The following is a 16,204-nucleotide window of genomic DNA, read 5'->3' as shown; positions in this document are numbered from 1 at the left end:
TCCTGATCCTGATCCGATTCCTGCTGCTCCTCCTCCCCGCCCCGTTACGCCGTGCAGCCGCCGGGGGCGGGGCCATGCGCGCCGGGCGCCCGCAGCGGGGCCGGGCCTGCCGCCGCTCCCCGGTGCGGCACCGGCCGGGGTGTCCCCTGTCCCCCAGCCCAGGCTTGGTCCCTGCAGTGCTGCCCCCACCGCTCCCCTCCGGTGCTCAAGACCCGCGGGGGATGCTCACCCTCCCTCCCCGTGGGTCGCCGCCGCCGGGCTCGGACCGCCAGCCGTGGGTGTCGGTGCTGTGCACACGAGTCCCGGGGCTGCAGCTCAGCTCTGAGCCAGTCGATCTTCTTCTTCCTAACCCATTTGACTCTTCACTTCTTGTCTTCTCGTACGTTTCAACCCAATTTGGTCTTTCTGGATGTGAAAAGGTCTTCTTGTTTGTTACCATCACTTCTGTCTTCCTCACAAACAAACCTGCAGCAGACCAAAGATACCTCACAAATTGAAAACTTGGAAGTCAGATTTCGTCCCCACCACAAATCAGGTTTGTCTTAACAAACCTATCAGTAATGAAAATTCTTAGGTTTTGAGTTGGTTAATGTTCTGTTTTTCCTACAGTTACTGTATGAGTAATGACATCAGCATTGCATGCTCTAGCTGGTTGCTGTAAATCATGATATATTTCCAAGAAATAAAGACCCTTTTGCTGAAGGAAACACAGATCGGTCACGACCTGCACATTGCCTTTTCTTTTTTTGACAGCACAAGGTAAGGTGTTAAGTGATTCATGGATGGAAAAAATTAATTTAAAAAATAGCTACTCTCTTATAGCAGCTAAAAAAATTCTCCAGGCAGCTTGTTTTTGCTAGGAGGTGCTCTTGGACCTGGGATTGGATGTGCCTCTGCATCTGTTTTCAGATGCATCCTCAGTGTGTGTTCTCACGGTGTTGTGCATGGTTTAGCTTAAAACACCTCACAGCCCAGGGAATCACAGAGCACCTGGGACTCAGATCCTGAAGCCATTCCCTCTTCCCAATTTGGGCACGTGCTGTTTATCAGGATTCCAAATTTATAGGAATTCCAGTTGATAGATAATTTGGTGGTTCATCTCTGTTGTTTATGTAATTAAGTGGAAGAGGCAAAGATATTCCATAAAGTTAAGATCAATGTATCAGACCAGTAAGCAGAATGGAGTCCAGTAATGAACTGCTCAATATTCCATGCAAAGTTTCCTGTAGCAAGGTGGATTTTGTGTTTGGGGTTTGGGGTTTTTTTTTGCTTTTGGGGTTTTTTTTTTGTGTTTTGTTTGGTTTTGTTTCTTTCTGTTTGTTTGTTTGGGGTTTTTTTTCTTGTTGGTTGGTTGGTTTTTTGGGTTTTTGGTTGTTATGTTTCATTTTGGTTTTTTCTATACCTTAAAGTATAGCTCTTGCATACACACTAGATTTAAATGGAAAACCTTTTTTCTTCTTTGTGTCTGTAGGGAAAATGCTTGCAGTTAACCCATTCTCAGTGGGATTCCTGCATGTCCTTTTTGCTGGTTTTGAGCTTCAGTGTGAAAATTGTCCGGACCTTTTCTAAAGACAAGAAATATTTGTAGCTACAGTTTATGGTTTAAAATAAACCATAAATTACCACCCAGCTGGATTTATTACAGCTTATTTGGGTTTGCACGATTCACACTCAGTATTTTTCTTGCTGCACTGTTTCTCGAGGTGTATAAACCGATGGACTGTAGTTTTTGGAAGGCTGTGCAGTGACATGAAAGGTCAAAATCCAACAAGGCCAAAGACTGGAAGAGCTTAGCACAAGGTGCCTTTATTTCCATACCCTGTTAGACCTCTGCATCCTTGCTGCTGGCCACACTCCAGAGTGGGTTAGCTCCTGCCAGCTGGTGTCCTGACCTGCCTCCTTCCTCCAGTGTCCTCAGTCCCACTTCCCTTGGGAGTGAGATTGGCGGGCAGTAAAGGCTCTTTCCCTGGCAGCTCAGAGCATGGCTCAGTTGTGCAGTCCTACACGGTGGCTGTCCCACGGGGTCCCTCACTTCAGCAGAGCCTGCAGTGGCACGCCCTCGGGAGCGCTGGCTTCTGGCGGCACTTTTACTCTGGAAGGGAAAGAATCATGTTTGGGCTGATGGACAGAAAAGCAGGAAGGCTGACAGCTGCACCGGGCTGTCCCTCCTTCCCCTGCCACCCACCGACGGGGAATGGCAGGCGGCAGAGAGGGATGTCCCCTCTCCTCGGCAGAATCCACGTGCAGGGCAGGACGGAGGTGACTCACTGTGGCTTCTCGATGTCCTCGATGCCCTCGGGAAGGCGCACGTTGAGCGTCTCCGGGAGCAGAAAGGCCACGGCGCCGCTGCACACCGCGACACCGCAGTATGTCACCTCGGGCAGGGACCGCCACGCCTCGTCCAGCAGGAACACCAGCGGGGCCAGGGCCCCTCCCAGCCGTGCCATGAAGGAGGTGTACCCCATCCCATTCTGCCTGGAAAGGTGCAGACCACCACGGGAAAGAGAGCGCTGCTTGTGTCATGTCAGACCTCTGCCCTTTGCCCCGCAATTCTCTCTAAGTGCTGAGGCTTTTTTCCCCCCCGGGTTTTTCCTCTGCCATTTTTTCCTTTTCTTTCTTAATATCTTCCTAAAATCATAATATTTCCCAGAGAGGAACTGTAGCTGCTGTGAGAAATAGATTCATGTCTATTATGAGAAAGGAACTGCAGTTCCACACTAAAAATACCTGCAGTAAAGTTGTTTCCCCCTTGAATATCAAAACCCTGGGAGCATTTTCTAATAGTAAGACTAGTGAGTCCTCTGACCTGCTTAGAGCAAATCCGAGTTCCTCCTTCTCCCAGGTACTTCTAGGCAGGTTGCATACACCAGAAATACCTGTGAGCACTTTTGGTCCAAGGAAGGAGACCTTGGAGAGGAGACCAGAAATAAGACCTGATTTTTGAGGGGATGGGTGGCATTTCACACTGATGACAAGGATCCCAGGACCTGCTTGTGCATATGCACAACGACTACTGCAGAAGGAACCAACAATTTTGTCTTTATCAATGTCTTTGAGCACGAAAGATACAAACTGATCCGGTATAAAAAGTAGCAGATCAGTGTGACCACTTTGGTTTAAATGTGAATCCTTCCCCACATGCAACAGACCTTTGAAAGCTAAAGGACTAAATGGCAGAGGAGGGTACTCCGGGCAGGGAGGGACAGAAGTGAAGTAAGCCACAAGGCCTGCTGTGATTCATGAGGGATTTTTCAGACTTGCACAGAGAAATCAGTGAGGTGATTCCCTCCACCAGACTCAGCTACATCCCAAACTATGCAGATGCTAAATCTGGTTTTGTGTTACCATTACCCAGGTATGTCAAGTAAGTTCTGGTTTTCCTCCCAAAAGGCTAGTTAATCCCTGCTTTAATATCATCTGATGTCCAAAAGACTATCAAACATGTGGTAGTATGTGTCCCTTGTAAAACTTGGTATTTCAAGTTATTTTCAGGTTCTTTTAACAGTTCCTGACAGATTATCACAGGGAATGAAGACTTTACTAATCACAGGTGCTTTATGGAGTGCAAAGATCTTCCCACACAGAATGCTCCTCACCTTTCCATTCATCTTCCTGTCAGCACAACCTAGCCACCCACAACCCAGGTGAAAAAAAGGGTGGCTTTCTGCCGCTCTCTTGTGAGTATATAAAATCCCTAGAACCTGCTAGTTCCAGAGGCAAGGGGCCGCTGCTGCAATGTAGTCAACAGCACATCCTGCTGTGCTGATGTCCAAGGCCTGAGGGCAGCACCCCAGCCAGGCCCTGGGTGTGTGCTCAGGTGGGTGGCCTCTCTTACCTCAGAATGGTGGGGTAGAGCTCCGAGGTGTACAAGTAGACAGTGGTGAAGGCAGCTTCTGAGAAACCCTTGGCCATAATGGCCACTGCGGAACGCAGGGAGGTGAAGGCTGGGGGAAAGAAAAGGCATTCATGGCAATGAGCTGCCTCTAGGAAGAAGCTTCCAGGCGTAAGAAGGGAGAAGGTTCAGTGCTCTCACAAAACTGAGAGCTTCATAGCCCTGGAGCTGCTGTCTCCAAAGCCTGGATGTGTAAGTTTAGTAAGTATTAGCCCAAGTGGGAGCTGAAGTGATGATAGGATAGTCCTGACAGTTCCCGTTGGACAAGGTCTATAATTAAGACAGGCACTGTGCTTTGCCATCACTGGACCCTTTACCAGTCACTTCACAGTGACTGGACACCATCTCCTGTGACAAGATATTAAGGTTTGCTCACATTAGTGACCTTGTCTCATAGACACCCTTCAGGTGGAGGACTTCTCTACACAGAACTGCCTGTGGACAGATCTCTGGCTCTCCTTCTCCAGCATGGCACAAAATGGACCCCCCCACTTTAGCAAGTGCTGTGTAGAGCAGAAGAGCTTCTCACGCTTGGGAATGACAATGTTGGCTCCTATGCAGAGTCCGGTCAGGATGAGCGTCCATGCCTGGCTCTGCCGCCGTCCAACTCGGTTCACCAGCACGTACATGACCATCTTGGCTGGGATCTCAATGATGCCGAAGACAAACTGGGAGAGGTAGATGTTGAGCCCAAAGCCAGTCAGGTTCATGCTCATGCCGTAATAAGAGAAGGCAACACCAAACCTGCAAGGAGCGGGTGGAGATGGGACTGAGGGAAATCCCTCTGGGAGCTGCAGGATGAATCCCCCCTGTGAAGTGACACCGCTTACCACACCACACCAGAACACAGAGAGATCTTCCTCAGGACTGGGGTCCTGAACAGGCTGATGTAGGAGTAACTCCCTCCCATGTTCTTGTCTGTTGCCATCCTTGTGAGGGTCTGGGAGAGATGGAAAGAAAGAAATAGCTCAGCTGCTGTACTTTTAGGATCCAGACATGAAACCCTGGACAGGCTGGGGCCTTCGCCTTCCCAGCTTCAGATCCACCTTGGATTTTCCATATATTCCCTTCGCAGAACAATTCTCTGAGCATACATTGTCAGAGGCATGTCTTCCCACAACTTTACAGGTTGCCTGCTATTTCAGACCTCTTTTTCTTCTCATGGCCCCTTCTTCCCTCTCACCCATGTGCCCCGTGTGGCAGAAAGGGCTGTAGAGAAATGGCAGATCATGGCATTGGACAAGTCAGTGTTGGCCTCTTCCCCATGTGGCTGCCTGCTGTTGTATGAGGAGCTAACAGCGAGATGCATGCTTTGTTCTTAGGAGTGCATTCATTTAAAGGGTACTGAGCTGGTTCTTTATCTTTAGGAGTGAATTTCTGCTTTCTAGAGCAAAATGCCCACAGTGCCCCACAGACCACACTGCAGGCTAAGCATTGCTCCAGGTATCAACTAGAAGAAAAATAGAGAGAGACAAAGTGGGAAAAGAAGAACATGTGTCTGGATCTTCAGTTCCTTACCTCTGGTGAGACATCAAAGTCCTTCCTTCCATTTATTCTTGCACATCTGAGCAGGTGCCTGTGCGCTTGCTTCACTTTGCCTTTGGCTATGAGCCACCGGGCAGACTCTGGGACCCACCTGCAGGTGAAGGAGATGAGACGACTCCTGTTGGAGCTGCATGGTTTCTGTCCCATGTACATGGCTCTGGAATCTTCTCCATGAGACTTCAACCTCAGCTAATGGTGCATGGGAAGAGTAGTGGGACGCTCTTTTGACATGTACGTGTTCTTCTACCCCTGAAGGCTGAGCTGGTTGAAGTTTCAAACTCTTATCAATTAAAACTGGCCCCAGGGAGTTTGTATTTACACATTTGTGCTTTCTGAGACTCTTTAAACATTGAAATTGTCAGATATTAAAAACTACAATGCAGAAAGGATTCAGTGAGCTCTATATGTACTTTGTTAGTTGCTGAAATGATTTGGTTTTCACATTAATCAAAGCCTTATGCACATTGGGGTCTCCCACTGGAATAGTCTGAGACTAGATCCCTACAATCCAGTGTTTGTGATTCATGTGCCCTAAATCAGATTACAGTAAAACTAATGAGCAACTGTTGTCACTATTCAAGCAGGAATTGAAAATGATGTGTAGAGCAAAAATGTTTGGAGAACTGGTCTTGTTGAGAGTTTTCGTCTCCTTCCCACAAGCTTACAACCTTGGGAAGTATAAAGAAGGAAAAGTGGCATTTTGCACTTACTGCCTCTGTCTCTAGAGAGTAATTCCATGTCTTTTGGTTGTCTAATGCCTCCACTAAGTTCTGACATTGTGTCAATAATATCTACAGAGTGCTAAATTAGATTTTAATTCCGTACTTCAGAGACTTTCAATTTTCTGCAATCACTGACCTTATGAGTGCTTGAAGACTAGAGTATAATTTGTTGGAGAACTAATCTCCATGAAAGATATTAACATAAGAACAAAAATCAAACAGTTATGATGGAAAGGGTGGGTCCAAATGCATGTGTGAATTTCAGCACTTCCAAGGACTCCGTTTTTTTATGGCTGGTTGTCCTAGAAAGAGAGCAAAACAACTGGAACTAAAAAAGTCAGCAGAACATGTATTTTAGTTGTGTTGGGCTTCATCAGTGAAATACCAGCAGTTACTCTTTGCCAGAAAGCTCTCATCACCAGTGGAAATGTACATCTTTCTTTAGCCATTGATTAACAACAGCACCGGTTCATATCCCATTTTTGTAAGGGTTGCTTGAGATTTTCCTGCTAGATCTGTGCAGGTATTTAACTTACTGCTTCATGCTGATGGACAGACACAGTAGGCAAGCAAATCAAAGTCTCCAGAAGCCTCTTTGACAGCAGCTGAAAGGCACTTTAGCATTTGGATATCACTCTTTCTGTGCAGTGATTATGCATGTAATTTTTGGACATATGTATCTAACAGATCAGAATTTATTCTGCAAGGTTTCCAGCTGCAGCTGCCTGTTACCCTGAGGGACACGTGTGTGGTTTCTGCAGTGGGATCCAGCACTGCTCTGGTGCCCAAGAGGAACAAAACAACCACCCTAAGGTGAAGAAGACACAGCCCCCCATTTCTGAATGTTCTCAGAGGGGCAGTTGTGGGAATACCTGATTACTTATATCAGCAGAAGACCTTTTTTCCCAGCCAGGAAATGGAGCTGCTTATTCAAAGGATGGTTTTAGACCATCAATAAATTGATGCAATTCACATTGCAGTCACACTGCCAGTGAATCAACTCTGTATTCTAGTTTGTATTACTATATGAAAAAAAAAGAAGGAAAAAAAATCAAAGTTTCTTTGATTAAAAGAACCATCTCCCATTTTAAGGCTTAGGAGATGTCAAGTATTTCTTAAATAAGGCTACAGGGGGGAAATTGCCTATAGAAAGCAGGTGGTTTTTGTCCATCAGGATGGTTACACAGCTGGGAAAAGCCATGGGAAGTGCAGAGATAAATGAATCTGGCCTAGCCTGAAGGTGTCAGTGGCTTTCATGGAAAATTTGGTGCCCAAAGAATCTTTCCCAGTGAGGTGAGGACAGAGAATGGATAATTTTTTTATCTTGGGTTTACTAGGGATTGAAGCCTGGATCTGGTTGTGTGTTCCTTTATTGGAATCTCTTTTCTTGACTCTGAGCAGGGTCTGACAGAGCTGGCAGCACCAAATCCTGCTTCCTTGTGCTGCCACCTGTCATCCAAATGCCTCAGCCCCAGCCCTGCCTCCTCATTGTCCCGAAAACTGTGATGTGACCTTGGCTCCTGGCCTTGCTGGAGAGATGAAACCCAGGCCACTCCAGTTTTCCAGAGCTGCCATGGTTGGGCAATCCAGGTACAGGACACGGATGAGTCCTGCTCACCCTGAGGTTGCTGAGTGAAGCCTAAGATCAGCAGAGGAGGTAAATCCCCTCCTGGTGGCTGCACTCACCACAGGCAGACGATGCTCAGGAGACAAGGTCCTGTCACGGCCACCAGCAGCCAGTGCCACTCCCGCACCAGGTACGCTGCCAGGGCCAGCAGCATGTTCCCAACGCTCCAGAAGATGCTGGTCAGTATCCCGGTGAAGGTGCGGTGCTGGACATCCACCCACTCCATCCCTGGAAGAGGGAGGCAGCATTCAGCTGGGACACGCAGGACTTCTCCGGGAAGGGAGGGCCTGCAGGGCTGTTCAACGAGGGCAAAGCAAGGTAACGTCCCTGGTCTTCTCCTTCACAAAGTTCCCCTGTTTGGCCGATATTTGGAACATTTAAAATATTCAGCCACAGTTCTTGACCTCTTGCAAAGCCGTGAGCAACTAAAAGAAAACTTTAAGAAAGAAATACTGGATGTGTGTTAAGGAACAGTGCTAAAACCACTCTTGGTGATAGAGATTTTTTTTTTTATCCCATTCAATAGCATTCAATTGGCCTTCACCAACCAGATTTTTTCCCCCCAACCATCTTGTCAGCACAATTTCCCATTTGTCCACTCATTATTTCAGATTAAAGAAATACATTGAGAAGAATTGTTGTTCACATGGAATCCACCCAGAGTAGACAGTAGCACACGTGTAAAGCCAGATGGAAGTCTCCTTGTTTGTGTGTGTGAACTAAAAGCCAGTTTTCCTCCCAAGGTTTGGACATCTTGCTGCGGTCTCTAACAATCAGAAAGCTCTGAGCTCTACTATGTCTTGCAGGAATCAACCTTTATAACAATAAACAAACACAGCAGGCCTTGGGATTTGTCAGGTCTTGTGTGGGCTTTTGCAGTATTGAAGCCATTTAAGCTTCATTTTGGCTAGATCTGCAAAAATCCCAGAAATTTCTGCTGCACCTGTACTGTGTTCTTGGGTACAACACTTCTTGCCCAGTATGTCCCAGCTCTATCTACAAAATCATCCAGTGGTTTACTGGATATCCTGTAATTTGGAGCTTGTTTTTGTTATATAATTACCATAATCCTTCAGCTTCAGTTTTGCCTAGCTCTGTGTGATTTTTTTTTTTTTTCTCCTTATTGTAAAATACACATTGGCAACTTAGGACAACTGTGAGCAAACTCGAACCTGGGGAAGTAGAAACACCCTGTAAATGACACACCATCCTCTCATGCTGAGGAGAGGGCAATGCTGCTGAATTGTCCTGACAGCGTGTGCTTGAAAGGTGGGAACTCTGTATCAGAGGAAAAGGGTGGAGACTTTGGAATGTGGCTTTTATTGTGTTACTGATGGTACTTAACAGGAATGGGGCATCTTGTTGCAACAGAAGTACTAACAAGTGGTTGTTGTGTTTTGAGTAGACTGTTGGAATATTAATTAGACTAACAGCAAATTGTAATTCTTGGATCCTTGCAAGAGGGGATATTCTGTAATTCGCACACGCAGCGATTTCCAGAGCCCTGTTCCTACTAACTCTGCCCTGCCTGGCAGACAAGTCCCTTCCCAACCACTGCCTGCCAGGAGTCCCTCTGGCAGCCACAAGCCCCCCACACTCACCCAAAGGCACGACAATCAGGGAGATGCCGCTCAGGGCCACCCCGGTGAGGGTCCGTGTGATGGCCAGCATTGTGTAGGACACGGAGGCGGCGCTCAGCATCCCAAAAACCACGGAGCACACGAGAGACAGCTGGAGCATGGTTTTCCGTCCGAACCTGCCACGAGCACAGGCTGGGTTACAGTGGCTGGAATCCTGGCACGGCAGCAGGGTTTGAAATGGGCAAACCAGAGATTTTAGAGGAAAAATTAAAGGCTGCAACAGCCTGGAGAGGAGGAAATGGCTCTGGATCAAGCTGGTGCTACAGTGGTGCAAGCCCATTCAGAGCCTGCCCCATGAACGTTGGGTGTGGAAAGAGCAGCACTGCTCAGAACAACAAATCCGGCTCTCCTGGACAGCACCTGTTTAGGGCAGCTATTTAAGCACCCATTACTGGACTCTCTCAGCAAATGCACTCTACCTGCTAGGAAAACCAGGAGTGAGCTGGCAGGATTGAACTGCAGGATACAGGGAGGCTCCTAGAAATAATGCCATTAAAATGGTGTTCAAAGAGAGTTGTAGGAGAGCACAATCTCTGAAAGACTGTACAATAAAAGGAGCAGACTGCACAAGCATAAAAATTAATAAAAAAGCCATTTTCATAAAAAAAACCCCCAGTCTGGAAGTCTGCCAAAGCATCATTGAACCAATTCAGAACAAGGACAAGGTACAAAAAGAGTCTTTGGAGAAGAGCAGACAATACCAGAAACAATATATATGTATTTTTGCATACACATGTTCACAGTGAAAGGTTGCTGGAGGGTTTACCTGAGTAAAATTTGTCAGTAGAGTAGTTCTCAAATCCAAATATCTGTAATGGCTTAGAAAGATCTGAACCTGAACAGTAGCAAAATTCCAGGACCAGATGTTTTTTCCCCTGGACCACCAGAGATGAAATCTCTGCCTCACTGTCAGCACAAAGAAGGGGGATCTCATCTCTGTCAGAGAAAAGGAAGGTTGCTAATGGGAAGTCAACTTTAAAGAGGTGATAGGGGAGGTGTGGGGGGCGACATCTGAGGTTTAACCTAATGATTCCTAATTTTCCTCTTGCTTTCCTAGCCACTACTCATTGCTGTGTGGATGTTTGCCTAGAGCAAAACTGTGTTTATCAGTCATAATGCCAAAATCTTCCTAATGAGTAGCCGTGGTCAGCTCAGAGCCTCCATTTTAAATGAGAAGTTTAAATTGTTTCTCTACTTTAGACTAATCTGCCCTGAAATTTTGTTTTCTGATTCTCTTATCCAGTCACAGAGTCCTTTAGCTCCTTCTGCAAAGTCGCCACACTGGGACCTCATCTCTGCCAGATTCAGCATCACCTCCCCACTTGCTTCCTTCGCAGATTATTTATAAATGTGCTGAAAAGCACACAAGTCCAAGCACAGGCCCCTCCCTTGTCATAATGGAGCACTTGCATCTCCTCTCTCTTTCCTGGCTTTTAGTTGATTATTTAGTCATGCTGAGACCTTTCTTCTTCCCCTGGGGCAGCTCAGTTTCTTCAGGAGTGTTTGAGAAGGAGACTGAGACGGTCTCTCCTCTGCTGACATGCCTGTTGGTGAATGCAAAGAAATCCAGTACATTTGTAACTCTTGGATCTTTTGAAAACACCTGGCTGGTTCTTCACTGGTGCGTCCTACCTCCCCCTGGGGCTCTGGCTCCACCTTTCAGAGGAGTTTCTGCCAGTTTGGCTGGTGCAGACAGAGGTCAGGCTGCCTGGCATTCCTGAGATCTTATCTGGAGACCAGCTTAAAGCTTTTCTATCCCAAAGGTGCTCCAGGATAACCACTCCCTGCTCCTGGGATTTAACTGGCATTCCTCTGGTTTATTTCTCTCTGCCGCCTTCAGTCAGCTTATTTCAAAGCTCCAGCTCCAACACCTGCCTCTACACATCCTCCCACTGTAAGCACAGACTCATTTATGTCTCACACTACAGTCTTTTGATTTCCAGATGCTCCTCTTATGCCTTGATCCTCTACTGGCTCTTCTCCCTCACAATCCATTTGTGAAACAGAATATTTTTCATCTTGATTGCTACCTTGTGAGACCATGTTTTCTGCCATGTTTTATCCTGCTCCTTTTCTTGATTCTGAATTTCTCTCCCTCCAGCTGTGCTATAAAACTATTGTAGATACAAAGCCAAGGCACACAGTTTGAAAACCAGCCAGGTGTCTTGGATCCTTGTAACAGTGTACCCAAACACCCCTGGGTAAAGATATGGATGTAAAAAATCCCATCTGCAGCACTAAAGTCTCTGGGTCCTTCACACCTCAGGTTCCCCTCCACAGTGATTTTGTAGCTTGCTGTACTCTAATTCCTCCCAGAGGAAGGAAATCAGGAGGCAGTTTCCCAAAAATGAATATTGTCCAGGGCATAGCACATCCCAATTGTGTGCCTGGACTCTCTATCCTCTGGTGGGATTCCTGGTCCTGCTGTTTGCAAAAATACTTAGTTTCTTAACTGATGCCCTTTCTAGGTTAGTACGTGGATTTCTTTTTTTTTGGGTTTATATTGTCACATCCCAACGTTTAACCAGAGAGAGCAGATTTGTTCCTGTTTTCTTCATTGCTTCTGCTTTTCCTTGAGGAATAAATACCTCCCTGCTTGTAAAGAACCTCCTTTACCCTGATTCTCTAGGAATGACAGAGTCAGATTTTGCTTGCTGGAGACTCTTGAACTATGGCAAACATTTGCTCTGAGCCCCTTTCTTGGGTGTCATTAGCCAATTTGTGTATAATTTGCAAGGAGTTAACTCTTTCAGGCTTTTTGTTCAGCTTTGTTCTGATCAGCTTTCTCCTTTTTTAGACAGTCTTTTTTCCTGAAACTGGTCTTTCAGGCTGGATTCTTTTGTTTTTCATTGCTCCTGCAGCAATTCTGACCACAGTCAGCAGTGCATCTGACTCCTAATGAAGGCCAGAGCTGCTTCTCTGATGCAGGAAGCATTTACTCCCTGCATTGCTTCCCAGTATGACTTGAATCCAATTTTCAATTGAGCGGCTGGATTCTCCCTTTACCATTGCCTTTTCTCCTTCCCCCACCTCTCTGATTGCCTACTGAAGGCCACATATTTGTGGAATTCTTTTTGTGAAACTGAGGCCCCAGAGGAGCAGCCTGGGAGGGGTCAAACCTGTCGGAAAGGTACCCAAACACCATGGCCCCCATCGTGACGCCGATGAAGAAGAAGGTTGCTGTTGCCTGGTTCAGCCCACGCTGCTCGCACACGAGGTCCCACTGAAACACAAGGTCAGAAGGACACTTAATGCCCTGCCCAGTCTCTGCTGCCTTCTCACACTCCTTCACTCCAGTGGTCAGACATTGTGTCTTGCAGTTTGTATCTGCCAAGACTAATGGAGGGGTGAAATCCTGCACTAAACTGCACATCCGACAGTGCCGGAGTCCTGGAAAATGGAAAGCTGCATCTTACAAAAGTCCCAGTTATCCCTCCCCACTGTGACAGCCTCTCTGTGAACACTTCATAGAATCACAGAGCTGTAGAATATGCTGAGTTGGAAGGGGCCCATCAGGATCATTGAGTCCAGCTCCTGGCCTTGCACAGAACAAACACGCCAAGGGTCACACCATGTGCCTGAGAGCGTTGTCCAAAGGCTTCCTGAACTCTCTCAGGCTTGGTGCTGTGACCAGTGCCCTGGGGAGCCTGTTCCAGTGCCCAGCCACCGTCTGGGTGAAAAACTTTTTCCTGATATCCAACCTCAACCTCCCCTGACACAACTCCAGCCATTCCCTCGGGTCCTGTCACTGGTCACCAGAGAGAAGAGATCAGTGCCTGCCCCTCTGCTTTTACCTCGTGAGGAAGCTGCAGACTGCGATGGGGTCTCCCCTCAGTCTCCTCCAGGCTGAACAGACCAAGTGACCTCAGCTGCTCCCCATACAGCTTCCTCTCCAGACCCTTCACCATCCTCATGGCCCTCCTTTGAATGCTATCCAACAGCTCAATGTCTTTTTCATATTGTGGTGCCCAAAAATGCCCCCAGGACTCGAGCTGAGGCCACCCCAGTGCAGAGCAGTGTGGGATAATCCCCTCCTTTGACTGGTTGGTGATGCTGTGCCTGATGTCTCCCGGGACACAGCTGGGCATCAGAAAACTTTCCTGGGTACCGCCCATGGAGAGCTCCCCTTTTTCTTCTCCTGACCTCTGCAAGATGTGCCCATCTGCAAATCTCCCCCAGCTCCCTCTGTTGTGCCCCTGAGACTGCCCTGGTAAGCTGGGCATTTGCAGGGTGTCCCACTGCAGTGAGCTGTCACACCCCTCGGTGTGCACTAGGGAATGTTGTGTTGATAACCACTTTCTGTTGCCCTGACCAGTTTCCTTGGAAGTTGTCTGTGCAGGGAAGAAGCAGGGCAGAGGGGAAGTGAGGTCAAATACTTACTCTTAATGCTAACCTATTGATTTCTTACTGAGAAGTTGGTTTGGACATTCATCCTAGTTAAGTAAAATGAACATAATTTTACTTTCTTGGGAGCGCAAATATCACCAATCACTGCAGGATTAACAGAGTTATTTTTCTCTGTGTGCAAATGTGTCAAAATTTAATTTAATCATCAACCTGGACTAGCAGCCTCTCTGATGAGGCCAGACAGACCTTGAGCAACCTTTTGTGCTACAAAAGCAGGATTCCAGAGAAAGCCCTGGTCCCTTGAACAGGTCACAAGGCCACTGGCCCATGGGAGCAGCGCCATGGGGCTCCATGCTGCAGAGTACCTCCTCCTGGCCTTTCTCTTAGGACTGCTTCACATCTTTCTCCCTGAACCAGTGCAGAAATGAGGTACAGATGCAGTGCACACACAACCCTCACCTCTGTGCCTGATGAAAGCAGGAGTGGTTGGGAGGTGGGGAGGAAGCACTAAGACTTGTCCCTGCTCTCACTGAGACAGTCGGCTCTATCCAACCCAACTGTGCCCCTTTTGCCTGACCAAATTTTCCCTTCCCTGAGACCTTGTGTGATTTGGACTGTTTTCCAAGGAAAGTAAAGCATTAACACCCAGAGGTATCACTGCTAGCCCTGGAAAAGTGTTTCAGAAGGCGGGTGGTTAATATTTGATGGGCAGGGACTTTTTGCAGGTGCAAGGTTATGGCTGATTACGATCTCCATCTCAGTGGAAGACCCTCGGAGAGAATATTTGATTAGGCAGAGAGATATTGGTGGTAAGAGAAGAGCGGCAGCACAACCCTGGGGAGAAGAGGAGGAAGGTGAAGATCAGTGAGGAGGGGTGGCCAAGGGAACAGAAGTTATAAAGTGTTTGGAAAACCAAGAAAGGAAGTCAAGAGCTCATATGAAACCCTGACAGGATGCAATCCTGTTCAAATGCCATGTGGCCCACACAGAGAAAATCTTATATCTGTGTCTTTCCCCTGTCACCTGACCCCCTCCTGAATCTCTCAATCATCTGGAGAAATTAAGATGATTACAATGAGAAATGTTGGCATCAATCTCAGCAAGATGAGATGCTCACAAAAATAATATTAATAAATGTTAGCTCCTAACAATGAGCTTCAGAGAGCTTCCCCCTCCCAGGACATCTTCTCTAAACAGGTCACGGCCACTGGTTTCAATGCACAGAGTCCTCTTTCATTCTGTGCACTCAGCAAACACCTCTCCATCTGCTCCTCAAAGCACAGAGCTAATTTCATTTTTGTCTGGATGACAGGCCAGGAATTACCTGGGTGGAGATGGTGGAGGTGAATTGTGAGTGGTCATAGACCCATCCGTGCTGGCAGTGCTGGATGATGGATTTGTTTTCTGGTTGCAGAGAGGAGTTGAGCAGCAGGTGAAACTGAGGCTGTGAGAACATCTCACAGGAGCTGAAAGTGCCATCAGGCTTCCGAGGGATGCTGATGAGCAGAACTTCCTCCATGGTGAGATTAACAAATGCCTCTTGGTGTGGAATTGCGCAGTGATGAGAGGGGGTAGCAGCAAGAAAATTGTGCAGCAGGAAATGCATGGGAAGGTTGATTCTTAGGAGGCAGAGGACAGCCAAAATCAAAATCTGGAACCTGCCAAAGCCCCCAATTTCCAGCAAGAGATCCTCAAATCTCATCTTTCCTGTGGAGTTTGCTCATTCAGAGCAGCTGTGTACCAAGGAGCAGCAACATGAGCTTGAAGAGCAGCCTCTGTTCTTGGAGCTCAACTTCCCATGGCTTTTCATACAGCCACCTCTTTGGACTTTGAGACCTTGCTGAAAGGTGTCAAAAGTCACAGTGAAATTCTCCACTTGGGGTATAGCCAAAGAAATTATCCTGTGTGCCCACAACACATCTCTTTCAAATGGATCCAGCACAAGGCACCTGCTCTTTTTGGAGTCCTTTCTTCCTGTTGTGGTTTTGGAGAGGGATATTAGGAAGGGAGGCTGTGTGGAGAGTACTGTGAGAGCACTCTCATTTCTCATGTGAAGGTCCCAGGTGCTGCACCAAACTCTGCCTGGTGTGAGCTGGTCACCAGCCAGACCTGCCAGACCATGACAGAGGCCTCCAGAAGAGCGAGGGTTTCCCACTGTGTCAGGACATCCAAGGACACCAAGCCTGGCTGCTGAGCACCAGCTAAGTGTGTTTTGGTGTGGTTTGTGTCAAGACACGCCCTTGGAGCAGGGAGTGTAGAGAGGCTGAGAGGGTGCCTGGAAGGGAGATGTGTCTCAGGATGGATGCAAACAGGGAGGTGCCCTTTGGAGTGAAAAGGTGGGTGAAGGCCATCTGCTCACCCGTGCCCTGCAAAGAATGGAAAAAGTGAAAATGTTTCCCCACAAAGTCCCTTTCTCCATCTGGAAAGGTGT

The 16,204-nt window shown here is 47.4% G+C and overlaps 1 protein-coding gene and 1 long non-coding RNA gene across 2 annotated transcripts; one reads left to right on the top strand and one right to left on the bottom strand.

The window, feature by feature from the left end:
* The first annotated feature begins 96 nt into the window (after positions 1–96).
* On the top strand, positions 97–1,629 carry LOC109146182. Its single transcript, XR_002048072.2, has 3 exons — positions 97–535; positions 610–759; positions 1,472–1,629. It is a non-coding gene; the product is annotated as an uncharacterized LOC109146182 (long non-coding RNA).
* Positions 1,630–1,805: 176 nt separating this feature from the next.
* SLC22A7 (solute carrier family 22 member 7) lies at positions 1,806–15,538 on the bottom strand. Its single transcript, XM_010411086.3, has 10 exons — positions 15,098–15,538; positions 12,546–12,649; positions 9,388–9,542; positions 7,846–8,014; positions 5,411–5,528; positions 4,723–4,832; positions 4,422–4,636; positions 3,836–3,944; positions 2,269–2,475; positions 1,806–2,092 (listed from the first exon to the last, which is right to left on the bottom strand). The coding sequence occupies exons 1-10, from the start codon at positions 15,473–15,475 to the stop codon at positions 2,029–2,031; spliced, it is 1,629 nt and encodes a 542-aa protein (XP_010409388.1). The 5' UTR covers positions 15,476–15,538; the 3' UTR covers positions 1,806–2,028.
* Positions 15,539–16,204: the final 666 nt, after the last annotated feature.

The sequence above is a fragment of the Corvus cornix genome, chromosome 3, assembly GCF_000738735.6.
Source record: "Corvus cornix cornix isolate S_Up_H32 chromosome 3, ASM73873v5, whole genome shotgun sequence".
NCBI classification, from domain to species: domain Eukaryota; kingdom Metazoa; phylum Chordata; class Aves; order Passeriformes; family Corvidae; genus Corvus; species Corvus cornix.
This window is presented reverse-complemented; position numbering and strand designations above follow the sequence as displayed.

What these genes read in the sequence shown, in the direction of transcription:
- SLC22A7 (XM_010411086.3), bottom strand. Translation starts at nt 15,475, where the DNA reads ATGAGATTTGAGGATCTCTTGCTGGAAATTGGGGGCTTTGGCAGGTTC. An exon ending in CTGAGCATCGTCTGCCTGTG is followed by an intron (nt 5,529 to 7,845) that starts GTGAGTGCAGCC and finishes CTTCACCTGCAG; the next exon opens with GTGGGTCCCAGAGTCTGCCC. An exon ending in CTGTGTTCTGGTGTGGTGTG is followed by an intron (nt 4,637 to 4,722) that starts GTAAGCGGTGTC and finishes CGCTCCTTGCAG; the next exon opens with GTTTGGTGTTGCCTTCTCTT.